The sequence below is a fragment of the Aricia agestis genome, chromosome 17, assembly GCF_905147365.1.
Source record: "Aricia agestis chromosome 17, ilAriAges1.1, whole genome shotgun sequence".
NCBI lineage: Eukaryota > Metazoa > Arthropoda > Insecta > Lepidoptera > Lycaenidae > Aricia > Aricia agestis.
This window is the reverse complement of record NC_056422.1, coordinates 1,315,164-1,328,478: the sequence shown is the minus strand read 5'-3', so window position 1 is coordinate 1,328,478 and position 13,315 is coordinate 1,315,164. Positions and strand designations below refer to the sequence as shown.

General features: G+C 42.1%; 2 protein-coding genes across 5 annotated transcripts in view; one reads left to right on the top strand and one right to left on the bottom strand.

Moving 5' to 3' along the window:
• Nucleotides 1-4,573, top strand: part of LOC121735338 (bone morphogenetic protein receptor type-1B) — a 98,949-nt gene extending 94,376 nt beyond the window's left edge. For all 3 annotated transcript variants that reach the window (XM_042126129.1, XM_042126128.1, XM_042126127.1), the window contains exons 2-3: nucleotides 1,558-1,745; nucleotides 2,696-4,573. In XM_042126129.1, coding sequence (XP_041982063.1) covers nucleotides 1,558-1,745; nucleotides 2,696-3,952 — 1,445 coding nt within the window. In that variant the 3' untranslated portion in view covers nucleotides 3,953-4,573. The remainder of the gene's footprint in view (nucleotides 1-1,557; nucleotides 1,746-2,695) is intronic.
• Nucleotides 4,574-8,939: 4,366 nt separating this feature from the next.
• On the bottom strand, nucleotides 8,940-11,420 carry LOC121735341 (RNA-binding protein lark). Of its 2 annotated transcripts, none has more exons than XM_042126135.1 (5): nucleotides 11,272-11,420; nucleotides 10,486-11,159; nucleotides 10,021-10,289; nucleotides 9,756-9,797; nucleotides 8,940-9,508 (listed from the first exon to the last, which is right to left on the bottom strand). In XM_042126135.1, exons 2-5 carry the CDS (start codon nucleotides 11,149-11,151, stop codon nucleotides 9,460-9,462), a joined length of 1,026 nt encoding a protein of 341 aa, XP_041982069.1. In that variant the 5' UTR covers nucleotides 11,152-11,159; nucleotides 11,272-11,420; the 3' UTR covers nucleotides 8,940-9,459. The 2 variants fall into 2 exon arrangements, with proteins under 2 accessions (XP_041982069.1, XP_041982070.1); XM_042126136.1 differs by having other exon boundaries at nucleotides 10,084-10,289.
• Nucleotides 11,421-13,315: the final 1,895 nt, after the last annotated feature.

Sequence of the window (13,315 nt, the reverse complement as noted above, 5' to 3'; positions counted from 1 at the left end):
ATAATTGTTACCCTCATTCACTGTTATTAGTTATTGCTATCGCCGTAATAAACAGGATAAGTCAATGAATTGAGTCATTGGTCCTCTTACGGCCATTCCCAATATTTGATCTATCTCTGGTTTTGCCCTACTAGAGATAGGAAGAGCTCATAATTGACATAAAATATATGTCTCTAATGTCTAATGTGAGTTATTCCTATCTCTAGTAAGGCAAAACCAGAGATAGATCAAATATTGGGAACGGCCGTTATTGATTCTGATGATCCATAGCATATTATACCAAGTTCTAGGTAGTAAAAGTGTGAAGATAACATCTAGGAAAGAAAGAAGCTTTCTGCTTTCTGTCTTAAGTCTAACAAATTAGACATGAGAATAAGTCAGTATTTATTATCTAAAATATTCTTTAGGGACACTTTAGATTTCCTTTGTCGAGTCGTTACTTTTCTGTTCTTAAAAGGATGATTTTTTTTCTGTTTTTTTTTGTTTCTCCTTTCTCCCTTTTTTTACCAATGGCTATCAATATTAGTTAGGTACAGCTATTAGGTGGTTTGAGTTATCGCCTCCCCCCATCGATTGTTACGGTGTCGATATTCACAGTAAAGTCTCTACCACTTGTTGCAATTCTCCAGTTGGTGTTTCCCTGTGAGTGGTGAGTCACAGCGCATCTGGTGGTCGTTTCCGCATCCGTGGCGAGCGGCCAACGTGTCGCGTCGCCACTATTGTATGCTCAATGTATGCTAAATAGTTAATAAAATACTAAGTAAGTCATAAATTAGAGGAGAATTTGCAATTGTACCATAACTTTTCAAAACGACTTCCAAATACTGCGGAAGGAACTATTTTCGGCTGCCTATACGATATTTTTTCATAAATTCCACTCACGCATAGCTGTGCAAAGTGCAGACTGCAGGCTTCGGGAGTATATTATAACTTATAAAAGAGTTGTCTTCGCGAAAGACGTTTATTACGTACTATCATGTACTATGTACTGTGTGTAGTGCACAGAATCTCCACAATTAATTTGGTATTATGATTTTTAAAAGTAATAATATGCTTGGTTATATTAAGTGTTATAATTTTATAAGCTTTGTTGTAATGTGCCTGTGTATGTTAATGTGCACAATAAAATATAATATTCTATTTAAGGGCGCGTATAATATCAAATTGCTTTACATGATCGTCTGTAATATCAATATTAATGAAAAACTGAATGTTGAATTAAGATGCAGCAAACTTCAGGACTAACACTAGTGACTATGTTACTCAAAAACACGATAGCATACAATTTTCTCGATAAAAAAATTGCGAAGTTGCTTCCAAATCACCTATAATTAACACGTTAAACTGCTAGTATTCGAGTAATACATTAAAATAAAGACGATGATACCGCGTCGTCCTTTTTCACCTGGCATATGAAAGACGGGCGTGAGTGTGAAGAGAGAAGCAATTTGATATAATACGCGCCCTTAATTCATTTCGAGGAATCATTGTCACCCAACTTGCAGAGCAAAAAGAGGAGGTCCCCAAATTAATAAAGGTTTTTTTCTTTATTTCCAGGTCGGGGGATAGTGTGCGAGTGCTCGGGCGCCGCGGCGTGTCCCGACGGCTCCGCTAATGGCACGTGCACGACGCAGCCCGGCGGCTACTGCTACGCCGTCGTCGAGGAGGTGGTTGACGACGCTGGTCTGCTGCTCCTGGAGCGCAGCGCCGGCTGCTTGCCGCCCGATGAGGCGGGGTTGATGCAGGTGAGGACTGTTACATTGTTTTACTAACAGTTAAGGCGAGACCGCACTAGAAGACAACTGAGCAACGAGAAGCTTCATATAGAAAAACTCTGAGCTTAACTCATGCGAGAAGTTAAAACAATACCCCAAATAAGTAAAAAGTTGCGCGCTTGCACTTGCTTGCTTCTTTTTACGCTAAAAACGTTAATTGTTATTTTAACAATTAAGTCGAAAGAATATTTTGTTTTAAATGGTCATGGTTGTTATGAGACAACATGAAAGTTTTAATTTCTAGACTGCACATTCAGGTTTGAATAGAAGGTGTATATTTTTTATAATTACGGTTAACAATTTCAGCATTTCTACAAATGAAAAAATCTAGCGGCATTAAAAACTTTCGTGAAATATGGTCCCAATTAAGAGAGAGGCTACTTATATTAATTACGCAAATTGAGATATTAATCGCCGGAACAAAACATGTTTCTACACAAAACGCTATTTTGTCGACGCTGTAGATAAATCATTACAAGATGTTTTTTATTAGTGTTTAAAAGAAATACTTCGTTAATTGCAATTAGACTTAGCCCATGAATAAAATATTTATATATCATTAAAGTTTATACAATATATTAATTGTTATTGCAATTCATGAGAACAAAAAGCTAAAACCTAGAATATCTTTCATGACATAATATAGTTCCTTACTACGCTCCAGAAAGTAGTGTAGTGAATTCTTTACTATCTACCGACTGTAGATACTATCTCAGTAGATAGTAAAGATGCAGTAGAATAAATAAACCTGTACAAGTTTTAAAAAGACGCCAATTTCTTCTGTATTATTAAACAACCCAAACTAACGTCAGATAATGATAGAGATAACAGGCGTCTTCATCTCTTGCGAATGTACACGCATAAAGTAGCAAGTAACAGTCAACGAACGACAAGTACAGCGACAACGTTATCCGTTTCAGTGCAAGGGGTCGCAGTCCCCGCACCAGCACCCCAAGACGATCCAGTGCTGCGAGCGCGACCTGTGCAACCGGCGACTCAGCCCCGCCCTGCCGGAGCCCCCGCCCGTCGGCCCGGACGGGGCGGGCCCGCGCCCCCCGCCCGCCGCCCCCGCCGTGCTCGTCGCCGCCGCCCTGTGCGTCGCCCTGGCCGCCGCGCTCGCCGCCGTCTACCTGCTGCTGCGCCGCCGCCGCCGCGGGCCCAAGCGCCCGCCCTCGCCGCCCGCCCCCGCCCCGCCCTCCGCCGACGTCAGCTCCGGCTCCGGCTCCGGCCTGCCGCTGCTCGTGCAGCGCACCGTCGCCAAGCAGATCCAGATGGTGGAGAGCGTCGGGCGCGGGCGCTACGGCGAGGTGTGGCTGGCGCGCTGGCGCGGGCAGCGCGTCGCCGTCAAGGTGTTCTTCACGACGGAGGAGGCGTCCTGGTTCCGCGAGACCGAGATCTACCAGACCGTGCTGCTGCGCCACGACAACGTGCTCGGCTTCGTCGCCGCCGACATCCGCGGCACCGGCTCCTGGACGCAGATGCTGCTCATCACTGACTACCACGAGCGCGGCTCGCTGCACGACTACCTCCAGGCGGCCGTGCTCGACGCGCGCGGCCTGGCCCTGCTCGCGCACAGCGCCGCCGCCGGCCTCGCGCACCTGCACATGGACATCCTCGGCACCGAGGGCAAGCCCGCCATCGCGCACCGCGACATCAAGAGCAAGAACATCCTGGTGAAGCGCGACGGCACCTGCGCCATCGCCGACTTCGGGCTGGCGGTGCGCTACGTGGCCGAGCGCGACGAGGTGGACGTGGCGCCCAACACGCGCGTTGGCACTCGCCGCTACATGGCGCCCGAGGTGCTCGACCACCGCCTCGACGGCGCCGACTTCGAGGCGTTCAAGATGGCCGACGTGTACGCGCTCGGCCTCGTCTTTTGGGAGATGTGCCGGCGCTGCGCCAGCGGGAGCCCCGTCGCGCGCGCGGAGCCCTACGCGCTGCCATACCACGAGCACGTGCCGCCGGACCCCAGCTTCGAGGACATGCACGAGGTGGTGGTGGCGCGCGGCGTGCGGCCGCCCATCCCGGCGCGCTGGACTGCGAGCGAGCCGCTGGCGACGCTGGCCGGCGTGATGGCGGAGTGCTGGCACCACAGCCCGCCCGTGCGGCTCACCGCGCTGCGCGTCAAGAAGACGCTGGCGCGCTTCGCCCCCGACGGCGGCGTCAAGCTGGTGTGAGCGCCGGCCGCCGCCCTGTTGTCTGTACATATAGTTAGCTAGGCCAGGCGATGTTCCCGCGGGGGCCGTCGCGGACTAATCTCAGTATTGCTAAGTCGGCCGGTGCCGGCGCCGGCCCCGCCCGAATCTCCCCCCGTGTTCGCGTGTAACGTAGTTTTTGTACGAAGTGTCTTCCGTTCCGTTAAGTTTCGACGGCGGCTCGGCCGTCCTGTGATATGTCTGACAATAAATTTATAGAGAGTGGATTGTACTTAAAGATTCGAGACTCGGAAAAGTATTAGATGTTTCCGTGAGATGCCTTCGATTAGTATTAGTGTCGAGTTCGTCCCGCCCGCTGCCGAATGCTGTTCTTGTATTTGATGTTCTTTTGAAAGAGTTAACGTGCGTTTCGATGTAAAGATGTTGTTTTCATACGTTTTACAAAGGTAAAAAAAAAGGTAATGTTGAATTTGTGACATTTATTTTTTTGCGGTGTGTGTGCGGAGTATGGCAGCATTCGGCAGCGGTCGAGAGCTAGCATTTATCGCACTCGTGTGCATGTACAGTGTTGTGTATATATAGCGGTCAAGTAGATCATAAACATGCTAATTAAGTTATCAATAAAATATAATGGACATGTGATCTGGTATTTTATTTTCGATCTTATAAATATTGTGTCCAAATGATTACCTTAGGTTGTGTTACCCTGTCCCAATAAACCTTTAATAATAGGGAGTGCCTCCGCAGCCGGCGCCGGTTGCCGAAATAGCTGCCGGCGCCGTTTTCCGAAGTTTGCCGAAGTCACGCGATGTTTGCCGAATAGGCTGCCGGCGTCTATTCGGCAAACATCGCTTGTCAAATGACTAATGATCAAAAAACATCAGTCTTGAGATAAAGGACTATGAAAAGTACAATAAGAACATAATGTGAGTATGCATATTTTAATGGTAGTGATGAGATAGTGATCTGCATAGTAGCATAATACAATATGTACTATCAGAGAAGTTGATTCCTAGGCAGATATAGGACCTAAACAATTTGGTCGCGTTACGTCAAACCCATAAGACCACGGAGCTAATACAAAGCTCCGTGCATAAGACCGATCCCAGCTAACATTGAATTGACATAATCGACCAAACGACATGGGTCTCTGCTACTCAACTGTCAACTGCCTAGAAATCAATTTCCTCGATGATACCTTTGCTTAAACAACGCTGAAACTCCAACATGTATAAGGAGTCCAAAGTTCTGTTCAGTACCTTCGGAAGTATACCACGGGGATATACTGTGGTGCAAAATCTTACTTTTTGGTAGCTGAAAAAATGTAGTAAAGCTAAGGTAGATGAAAATGCATCACAAAAAATTAAAATATCCACAGCTGAACACATAACCTCTACCTTTGGCAGTCGGTTAAGAAGTCGAATATTTGAGATTATAATTATTTCTTTTAAAAATTTGTTTATCGGCACTGGAACCTAACGTTTTACGCATTTTCACTAGTTCCCATTTTCTCGGCTGCCGGCAGTGTACTTACCGCCGGTTGCCATTACAATAACAAAATAATATCAAAGGCCAGTGACGAGATTAGCTATTGTGATCTATTAATCAAGATGGATTTTATATTCCATTTTTAGCATAGATAATACAGTATATATATGATTTTTAGTTAACTTTTTGCAGTAGCCCGATACTTGCTCCGATCCTTGTACACATCCTCAACTTCTCACTTACAACCGGCGTCTTTCCCTCCTCCTGGAAATATGCGAATATAATTCCTCTCCCCAAAAAACGTGAGTCCTAAATCTTTCAGTGATTACCGTCCAATCTCTATCCTTCCCTTCCTCTCAAAAATTTTAGAACGTTCTGTACATCATCAACTTCAGTCTTTTCTCAATTCTCATAATTTACTAAATCCACTACAATCTGGCTTTCGTTTTGGGCACAGCACTTCCACGGCATTGGTGAAAATTACTGATGATATTCGTCTTGGGATGGACAATCAATTATTAACTATACTTATTACTTACTCTCCTAGACTTTAGCAATGCCTTCAACTCAGTAGACCATGATATTCTTTTACTTCTTCTTAGCTCACTTAATCTATCTCCTATCGTAGTAGAATAATTCCGCAGCTTCCTTCAGGGGCGCCGACAGCGCATTAAAATTGACAACACATCGTCATCTTGGTGCGATATTTTTGCCGGTGTGCCTCAAGGCAGTGTGTTATCACCTATCTTGTTTTCTCTTTTCATTAACTCCATTTCTCGTAAAATTTCCTCTTCCTATCATATGTATGCCGATGACCTACAAATATATATCCAGGTCCTGCTCCCCTTACTATCCTACGGTATTGCTCAAACTTGCCTATGGTTTAGTCCTTAATCCAAATAAAACACAATCTTTTATTATTGGCAGCAGACATCTAATTGCGAAAGTGGACTGGAACTCCTTACCTGATATTGTCCTTGACGGGAATGTTATTCCTTACAGCTCCTCCGTGCGTAACCTGGGAGTTTACTTTGACCGCACTCTCTCATGGGATATCCAGACCCGGTATCCAGACAGGAACTTCGCAAAAAGATGAACGCTGCCACCGCTTCCCTCAGACGATTAAGCAATTTCTTGCCAGTTGCAACTAAAATTAATCTAGCCACGACCTTACTCTTCCCGATTCTAGACTACGCTGATGTCTGTTACTGTGATATAAATGAAAATCTCCTCTTTTCCCTTCAACGACTCCAAAATTTGTGCATCCGTTTTATTTTTGGCCTTCGCAAATTCGATCATGTGTCTGATTATCGGTCTCAGCTGAAATGGCTTCCGATAAAGATGCGACGAAATTCTCACGTCCTGCATTTACTATAATATAATATCCTCTTTAATCCTTCAACTCCTGACTATCTAAAAGTAAAATTCAATTTCCTCGGTCATAACAACCCTATTCTTTGCTCTGCTAACAAACTTACTCTTGCTTTTCCATCTCATAAAACTTCATTCTATGATTCCTCCTTCGCCATCACCGCTATTCGACTCTGGAACTCCCTACCCGATTTCATTAAAAAATCTGAATCTATAAATATATTCAAAAGACGTGTAAAACAATACTCTATAGTGACTCTATATAAAACCGTTGGTGTGTAGGTGCTTTTATTTATACTTTTTTTGTCTTATTATATCTGTGTAAAGTTTATTTCGTTTATTCTAGACTATTACCGTATGTTATTAACATATTACCTACGAATAATAAAAACTATTATTACTTACTAATAATGTATGTAATATAATATGTATATTTAATATTTATATGTCATTATATTTTTAATATATTTTGTTTTCGGTTGTCTGGAAGAAACTGCTTAAAGCAGTAAGACCGCCTTTTTGCACAATTTTGTAAATTTTTATTTAATGATTTATTGTGCACAAGAAATATTAACAAAACAATGATTTACACAGTAAGACGACACAAAGGATCTACTTGTTTCTAATAGAAATCTCTTCCAGCAGCCCTACGGCGAGAGATTGGATAAGGATATAGATAGGACGTGCACAATCATGAATATAATATTATGTCAACATGTACTTCTTACAATAAAACTAATAAAATAATAGTAATATTAATAATAATAATGAACAGATACGATAATAAGATATGAATGACAAAATAAATAAATTATAAATAAGTATACCAATGCTAGCTACAACATACAATAAAATATAATAAATAGTAATATAACTATAATAAATAAATACTATATGTATATATAATAATGGTATTCAAATGGATGGAGATTCGAGGTAGTGCTCTTTCAAGCGTCTTTTAAAAACAGCAATGGTGGGACTGTCACAGATGGTGTGGGGGAGCGAGTTCCACAATCTGACAGCATGAACAGTAAACGAGTAGGAGTAGAAGTTGGAACGATGGGAGGGGAGGGAAAGGTTAGACCAGACAGGGGAGATCGGGAGATCGGGAGAAGTTGAATCTGTCGAGGAGGTATGAAGGAGAGTGAGGATTGTGCAACATGTTGTAAAGGAGACGGATAGGTAACCATTTAAGTTTTGTACGGTAGGCCGAGATATGGTCGAACTTCCTCAAGCCACGAAACGTATACACAGATTCTGTAGACGTTCGAGTCTAGTTAACTGCTCCTCAGTGGCATCTAGGTAGCAAGAATCGGCGTAGTCTAGGATGGGAAAGATGAGTGTCTGGACAAGGAAAATTTTGGTATGTATAGGTAGGAAGTTTTGGAGGCGCCTCAGCGTGTGTAGTGAGTAGTGTACTTTCTTGCTCATTTCGGTCACTTGCGGGTTCCATGAGAGGTTACGATCAAGAATTACGCCAAGGTTTTTGGCCGAGTCTGTGTAATCGATAACGGTGCCATCATAAATTACGCTCGGAACATTGTTTAAAGGTTGAGACATGTATCTGCTGCCTATGATCATGGCTTGCGATTTTTTATACTTACCTTTTTTGTTATTGTTATTTCTTTTGTTTTTTTTCTCTTTTATGTGTTTTTGACTTTTCTTTTGTGTGTGCAAATAAATAATTTATTATTATTATTATTAGCCCCATACGGTACTTATTTTTGATCACACCATTCTCGACGCTAGTGCTATATAATGGGTATTTTTAGTGTTACAACTTACAAAAAAGTTCTAGCTCGGCGCACGGCGATGGTTACATGGATCTAGTATAGATATTAAACGCCATCTAGCGGATTGTAGACATACATGTTATGCCATCTTCCCGCCGCTAGATGGCGCTACTCTGCAATCTCCTAGTCATAACTCTGGTCTCTGTTACTCCTAGCCAGTCATACTAGGAGTTAGCAGAGCTACTATTTAGTATCTATGGTCTCCCAAGGATCTTTTAGCACGTTTTACACTTTCCTGGAAGATTGTCTGATACAAAATAACATTACGAGTCCAAAAGTCACCACGCGCCAAGACCCTTGTCGGTCTATTGCCAAAATTTCAAGTATTTAAATTGGTGTTTAATGAAAAAACAAAGTACTTAAAAGTTATTTATTTACATTTGCAATTCATTACAAACTTCAGTCATACAAAATTAACACAACCGGCCACTCGCAACACGGCAGTCACAAGGCACCGTCTTGTGACGGATGTCCAAAGGTCCACATGATGTCCAATCAACCTTTACAGCATTATGTGATACCACATAAAACTAACAGACCACACCCCCTAATACACTACCCTAAAAACTTCGAAGTATATCAAAATGCCAACTCGTACCTAAAATATACAATTTGCAGTATGGGCGTCACTATATTTTGACCTAAAATTAAATTAATTATACAGAAAAAGACTTGAATTCCATACACAAGGAAAGTAATTTTAAGTACAAAGATAGTTACATATTATAATAAAGTAAGTTTAGGGAATGTCATGCAATTGCAAAAATTTACTTGTCTTACTGGAACATTTTTAGATACGAGAATTGGCCATCTGAATAAAAGACATTCTCTTGTATTTTATGGACCTGTTTTAAAAAAATCTTAAGACTAGTTTTACTAATATGGAGCATATCTTCTTGGCGGCGAAGACCCACGCATTCCAGGCCTGAAATAGAAAAAAATAAATGTGTTAAACAAGGGTAGAGTAGCTTTTAATTTTAGAATAAGAATGTTTATTGCAAAAATATGATTGAATCACGTTGAAAACAATATCATGTAATGACATAAAATACAATGGCAAATAGCACAAACATTTTGTATTTAATAAATATCTCGACGCTCTAAACTTCTCTAACTGAACATAATGTAATATGGTAATATCAAGAAAATATTTATGTGAAATGAAAAATTACCTTCTGTCATCAAAAGTGTCTCTGCTAAAGTCCTCGTACATTCTGTAACGAGAAATAAATGTTATTAACAATAATTGTGGCAGCATTTTACAAGTAGGTAAGTATACTATACACTTTAGAGCAGTATTTTTTTACTGAAATTCCTGAAATACATTCAACAATTGCAGTGAATTTTAGGCAACTGAATTTATTTCCATATGAATTTTTCAGTCTCAATTTTTTAGAACATTGTAAGAGTATCATGTTGGACAGAGCGGAGGCTCACCCTCTCGCCATCTGTGGGCCTCGTGGGGGACTTCTCCTGCTGTACATGGAGTCGTAAGAGGACCTCATGGAACCCATGCTGCTCCTCATGGGCGGCAGGTTCGGCATCGGCGGCATCGGCTCCCGGCGCAGCGGCGGCGACACGAAGTCCCCGCGCGCGCGCGTGGCGCCCATGTCTAGCCCCCGGGTAGCTCCCACCGGGTACCGCCGCTCGAACAGGTCCCGCGGTGAGTCGAAGCGCGCCCGGTCATAATAAGCATCGTAGGGGTCCTATTCGGAAGAACATACATTAGTACGACAGACGAGGGGGGAATAATATCATAAAAGTGATGTGTGCGGTGTGTGTGTACGGTGTGACCGAATCCGTGGCGCGACAATGGCCGAGGACGGAACCGCGGAGGAGTCCACGCTCGGTATGCGAGATACGGAACCGGCCGTCCGAGTAGTATGTGAGGAGAGCGCGTACCCCGAATCCTCCCATCATGCGATCGCGTAGGAAGGGCGGCGGCGGCGGCGGAGGGTAGGGGTCGCGGCCGAACGCCCGATCGCGGAAACCGTTGCGGTCGGGGCCCATGGCCTTGGGGCACTCCTTGGACCAGTGGCCCCCGCGGCCGCAGCGGTAGCACTGCTCGGGGTCGCCCATGCCGGGCCGCTGGCGCACGCGGCTCGTGGACAGCTGCACCTTCATCGGCTGACCGTCCACCATCATACCGTTCAGCTCTTTAATAGCCTCGTTCACGTCGCCCGTCGCGTCCAAATGCACGAAGCCGTAGTTACGAACGATATCGCACTCCACGACCGTCCCGAACTTGTTAAACAGCTCACGGACCTCGGGCGCGCGCGTCTTGTCCGTAAGGTTACCGACGAATATTTTCGTAGTCGGCGTCGACGGTGCCTTTCTACTCTTGGCCGCTTCTATTTTGATAGCTTGACCATGAACGACCTCTCCGTTGAGGTTCTGAATGGCTTCGCGGCCGACTTGCTCGTTTTCCATGTGCACGAAACCGTAATTTCTGACGATATCACATTCTACGACGGTACCGAACTTTTCGAACAGCGGTCTTAGGTCGGCGTCGGTGGTTCTATCGGAAAGGTTCCCGACGAAGATTTTGAAAGTACCGGCGCCCGGCATTTTAGTTTCTGAAACGCATACATAATTTGACGAAATGAGTCAGCAGCGTTCACGGATATAATGGAATCCTAATACCGATGTGAATACTATATGACAAAACCTATGCATAGTAAAACTTACCGGGTTCAATGGTGGCGACACTAATTTTAACACTTAAAAACAAGAAAAGTAGGCAAAAGCCACGTAAAATTAACACCGAAATCACAAATTATAACCACTACAAAATGGCGTCTTCTCACAGCCGAGGAGCTTGTAAAAAAGGCATAGACAATTGAATAAAGAAAAGAAATATGCCAAATAGTCACAGAATAAAAATATTAGGCATAGACAAAATAACGGATGTGTGAGTGAATGATTACAATATAAAGTTTACGTCTGTAACATGAGTATGACACAAAAATAAAAAAAACTCAAGTAGGTAAGAGAAATCTGAAAATTCAAGTAAATTAAGGTTCACTCGGCGTAATTTTGCGGCAGCGGTCATTTACTCCCTGTCAAAAATTTGTCATTTTCTATACAAAGCCGCGATTGACAACATCTGACACATTACGGTTTATCTATAGAAAATGACAAGTATTTGACAGGGAGTTAATGACCGCTACCGCCCAGTTACGCCGAGTGAACCAATTATATTATATACTAGCTGTTGCCTGCGACTTCGTCCGCGTGGACTTTTATTTTAAATAGTTGTTGCTGTTACCTGTACGGTGTACCATGATTAAATAGTTTACGCGCAAATCATGAAAGTATTTAAATATTGTGTAGTAACCGTACATTTTATGCGACAAAAAGTATTCCTTTAGATATCTCTCCCGACTCAAGGTATCTCTATACCAAATTTCATTTAAATAAGTATATTGAATAGTTTAGACTTTAGACGAAAATCATAAAAGTTCATTGTGCGGGAAGCGTACGTTTTCCTGGACAAAAAATATCCTTGTCCGATTTTGATGAATTTTGGTATGGGTATATCCATTTTGGTATGGGTACATTTTTCCGGGACAAATTGTATCTCTATACCAAATTTCAGCAAAATCGGTTTATATATACAAGATTACAAGATTATGTATCGATTTTAGAGACTTAAATAAAATTGTAGTACCACAAGCTCAACCTTTCCCGTTAATTGAAGATCTAGTAATAAAAACAAGAAATTGCAAATTTTTCACGACCCTAGATGTAAATTCAGCATTTTGGTCTATTCCTTTAAGAATAGAAGACAGAAAGAAAACAGGGTTTGTAACTCAAGAAGGCCACTACCAGTGGACATGTCTTCCCTTTGGTTTAAAAACGTCTTCAGCAATATTTCAAAGAGTGTTGAGCAACATATTAAGAAAATATAAACTCAACGAATTTACCGTTAATTACATTGACGATATCTTGATCTTCTCCGAGGATTTTGATAGCCATATTAATCACTTAAGACAGTTATTAGAAGCTATAAAAAAGGAAGGATTCAGGTTAAAATTTACAAAATGCACTTTTGCCTCAAATTCTGTCAAATATCTGGGACATATCATTCAAAATAATTCAGTGCAGCCTTTAAAAGATAATATTATTTCCGTACAAAACTTTCCTACTCCTAAAAATCAAAAAAACATGAGACAGTTTCTTGGTAAAATAAATTTCTACCATGAATACATACCAAGAAAGGCTATTATATTGGACCCCTTGCATAAATTGTTAAGGAAAGGCCAAAAATTTGTTTGGTCCAATGAATGCCAAAAATCTTTTGACACTATAAAAAATCTATTATGCTCTAAACCAATATTAGAGATATATGACAGAAATTTACCTATACACATTTATACAGATGCATCCATAGAAGGAGTTGGTGCAGTCTTAAAACAGATACAGCCAGATGGACAAGAAAAAACTGTAGCATATTTTTCGAAGAAATTGACGTAAACGCAGAAGAAAAAGAAAGCTATTTATTTGGAATTGTTGGCGATAAAAGAGGCGGTGGTTTTTTGGCAATATTGGCTAATAGGAAGACCATTTACTGTTTTTTCGGACCACAAACCTTTGGAAAATATGAATTTAAAATCAAGAACGGACGAAGAATTAGGGGATCTTACCTATTACCTATCACAGTACGAATTTAATGTAGTTTATTCTCCTGGGAAAAATAATTTAGAGGCAGACTGTTTAAGTAGAAATCCAG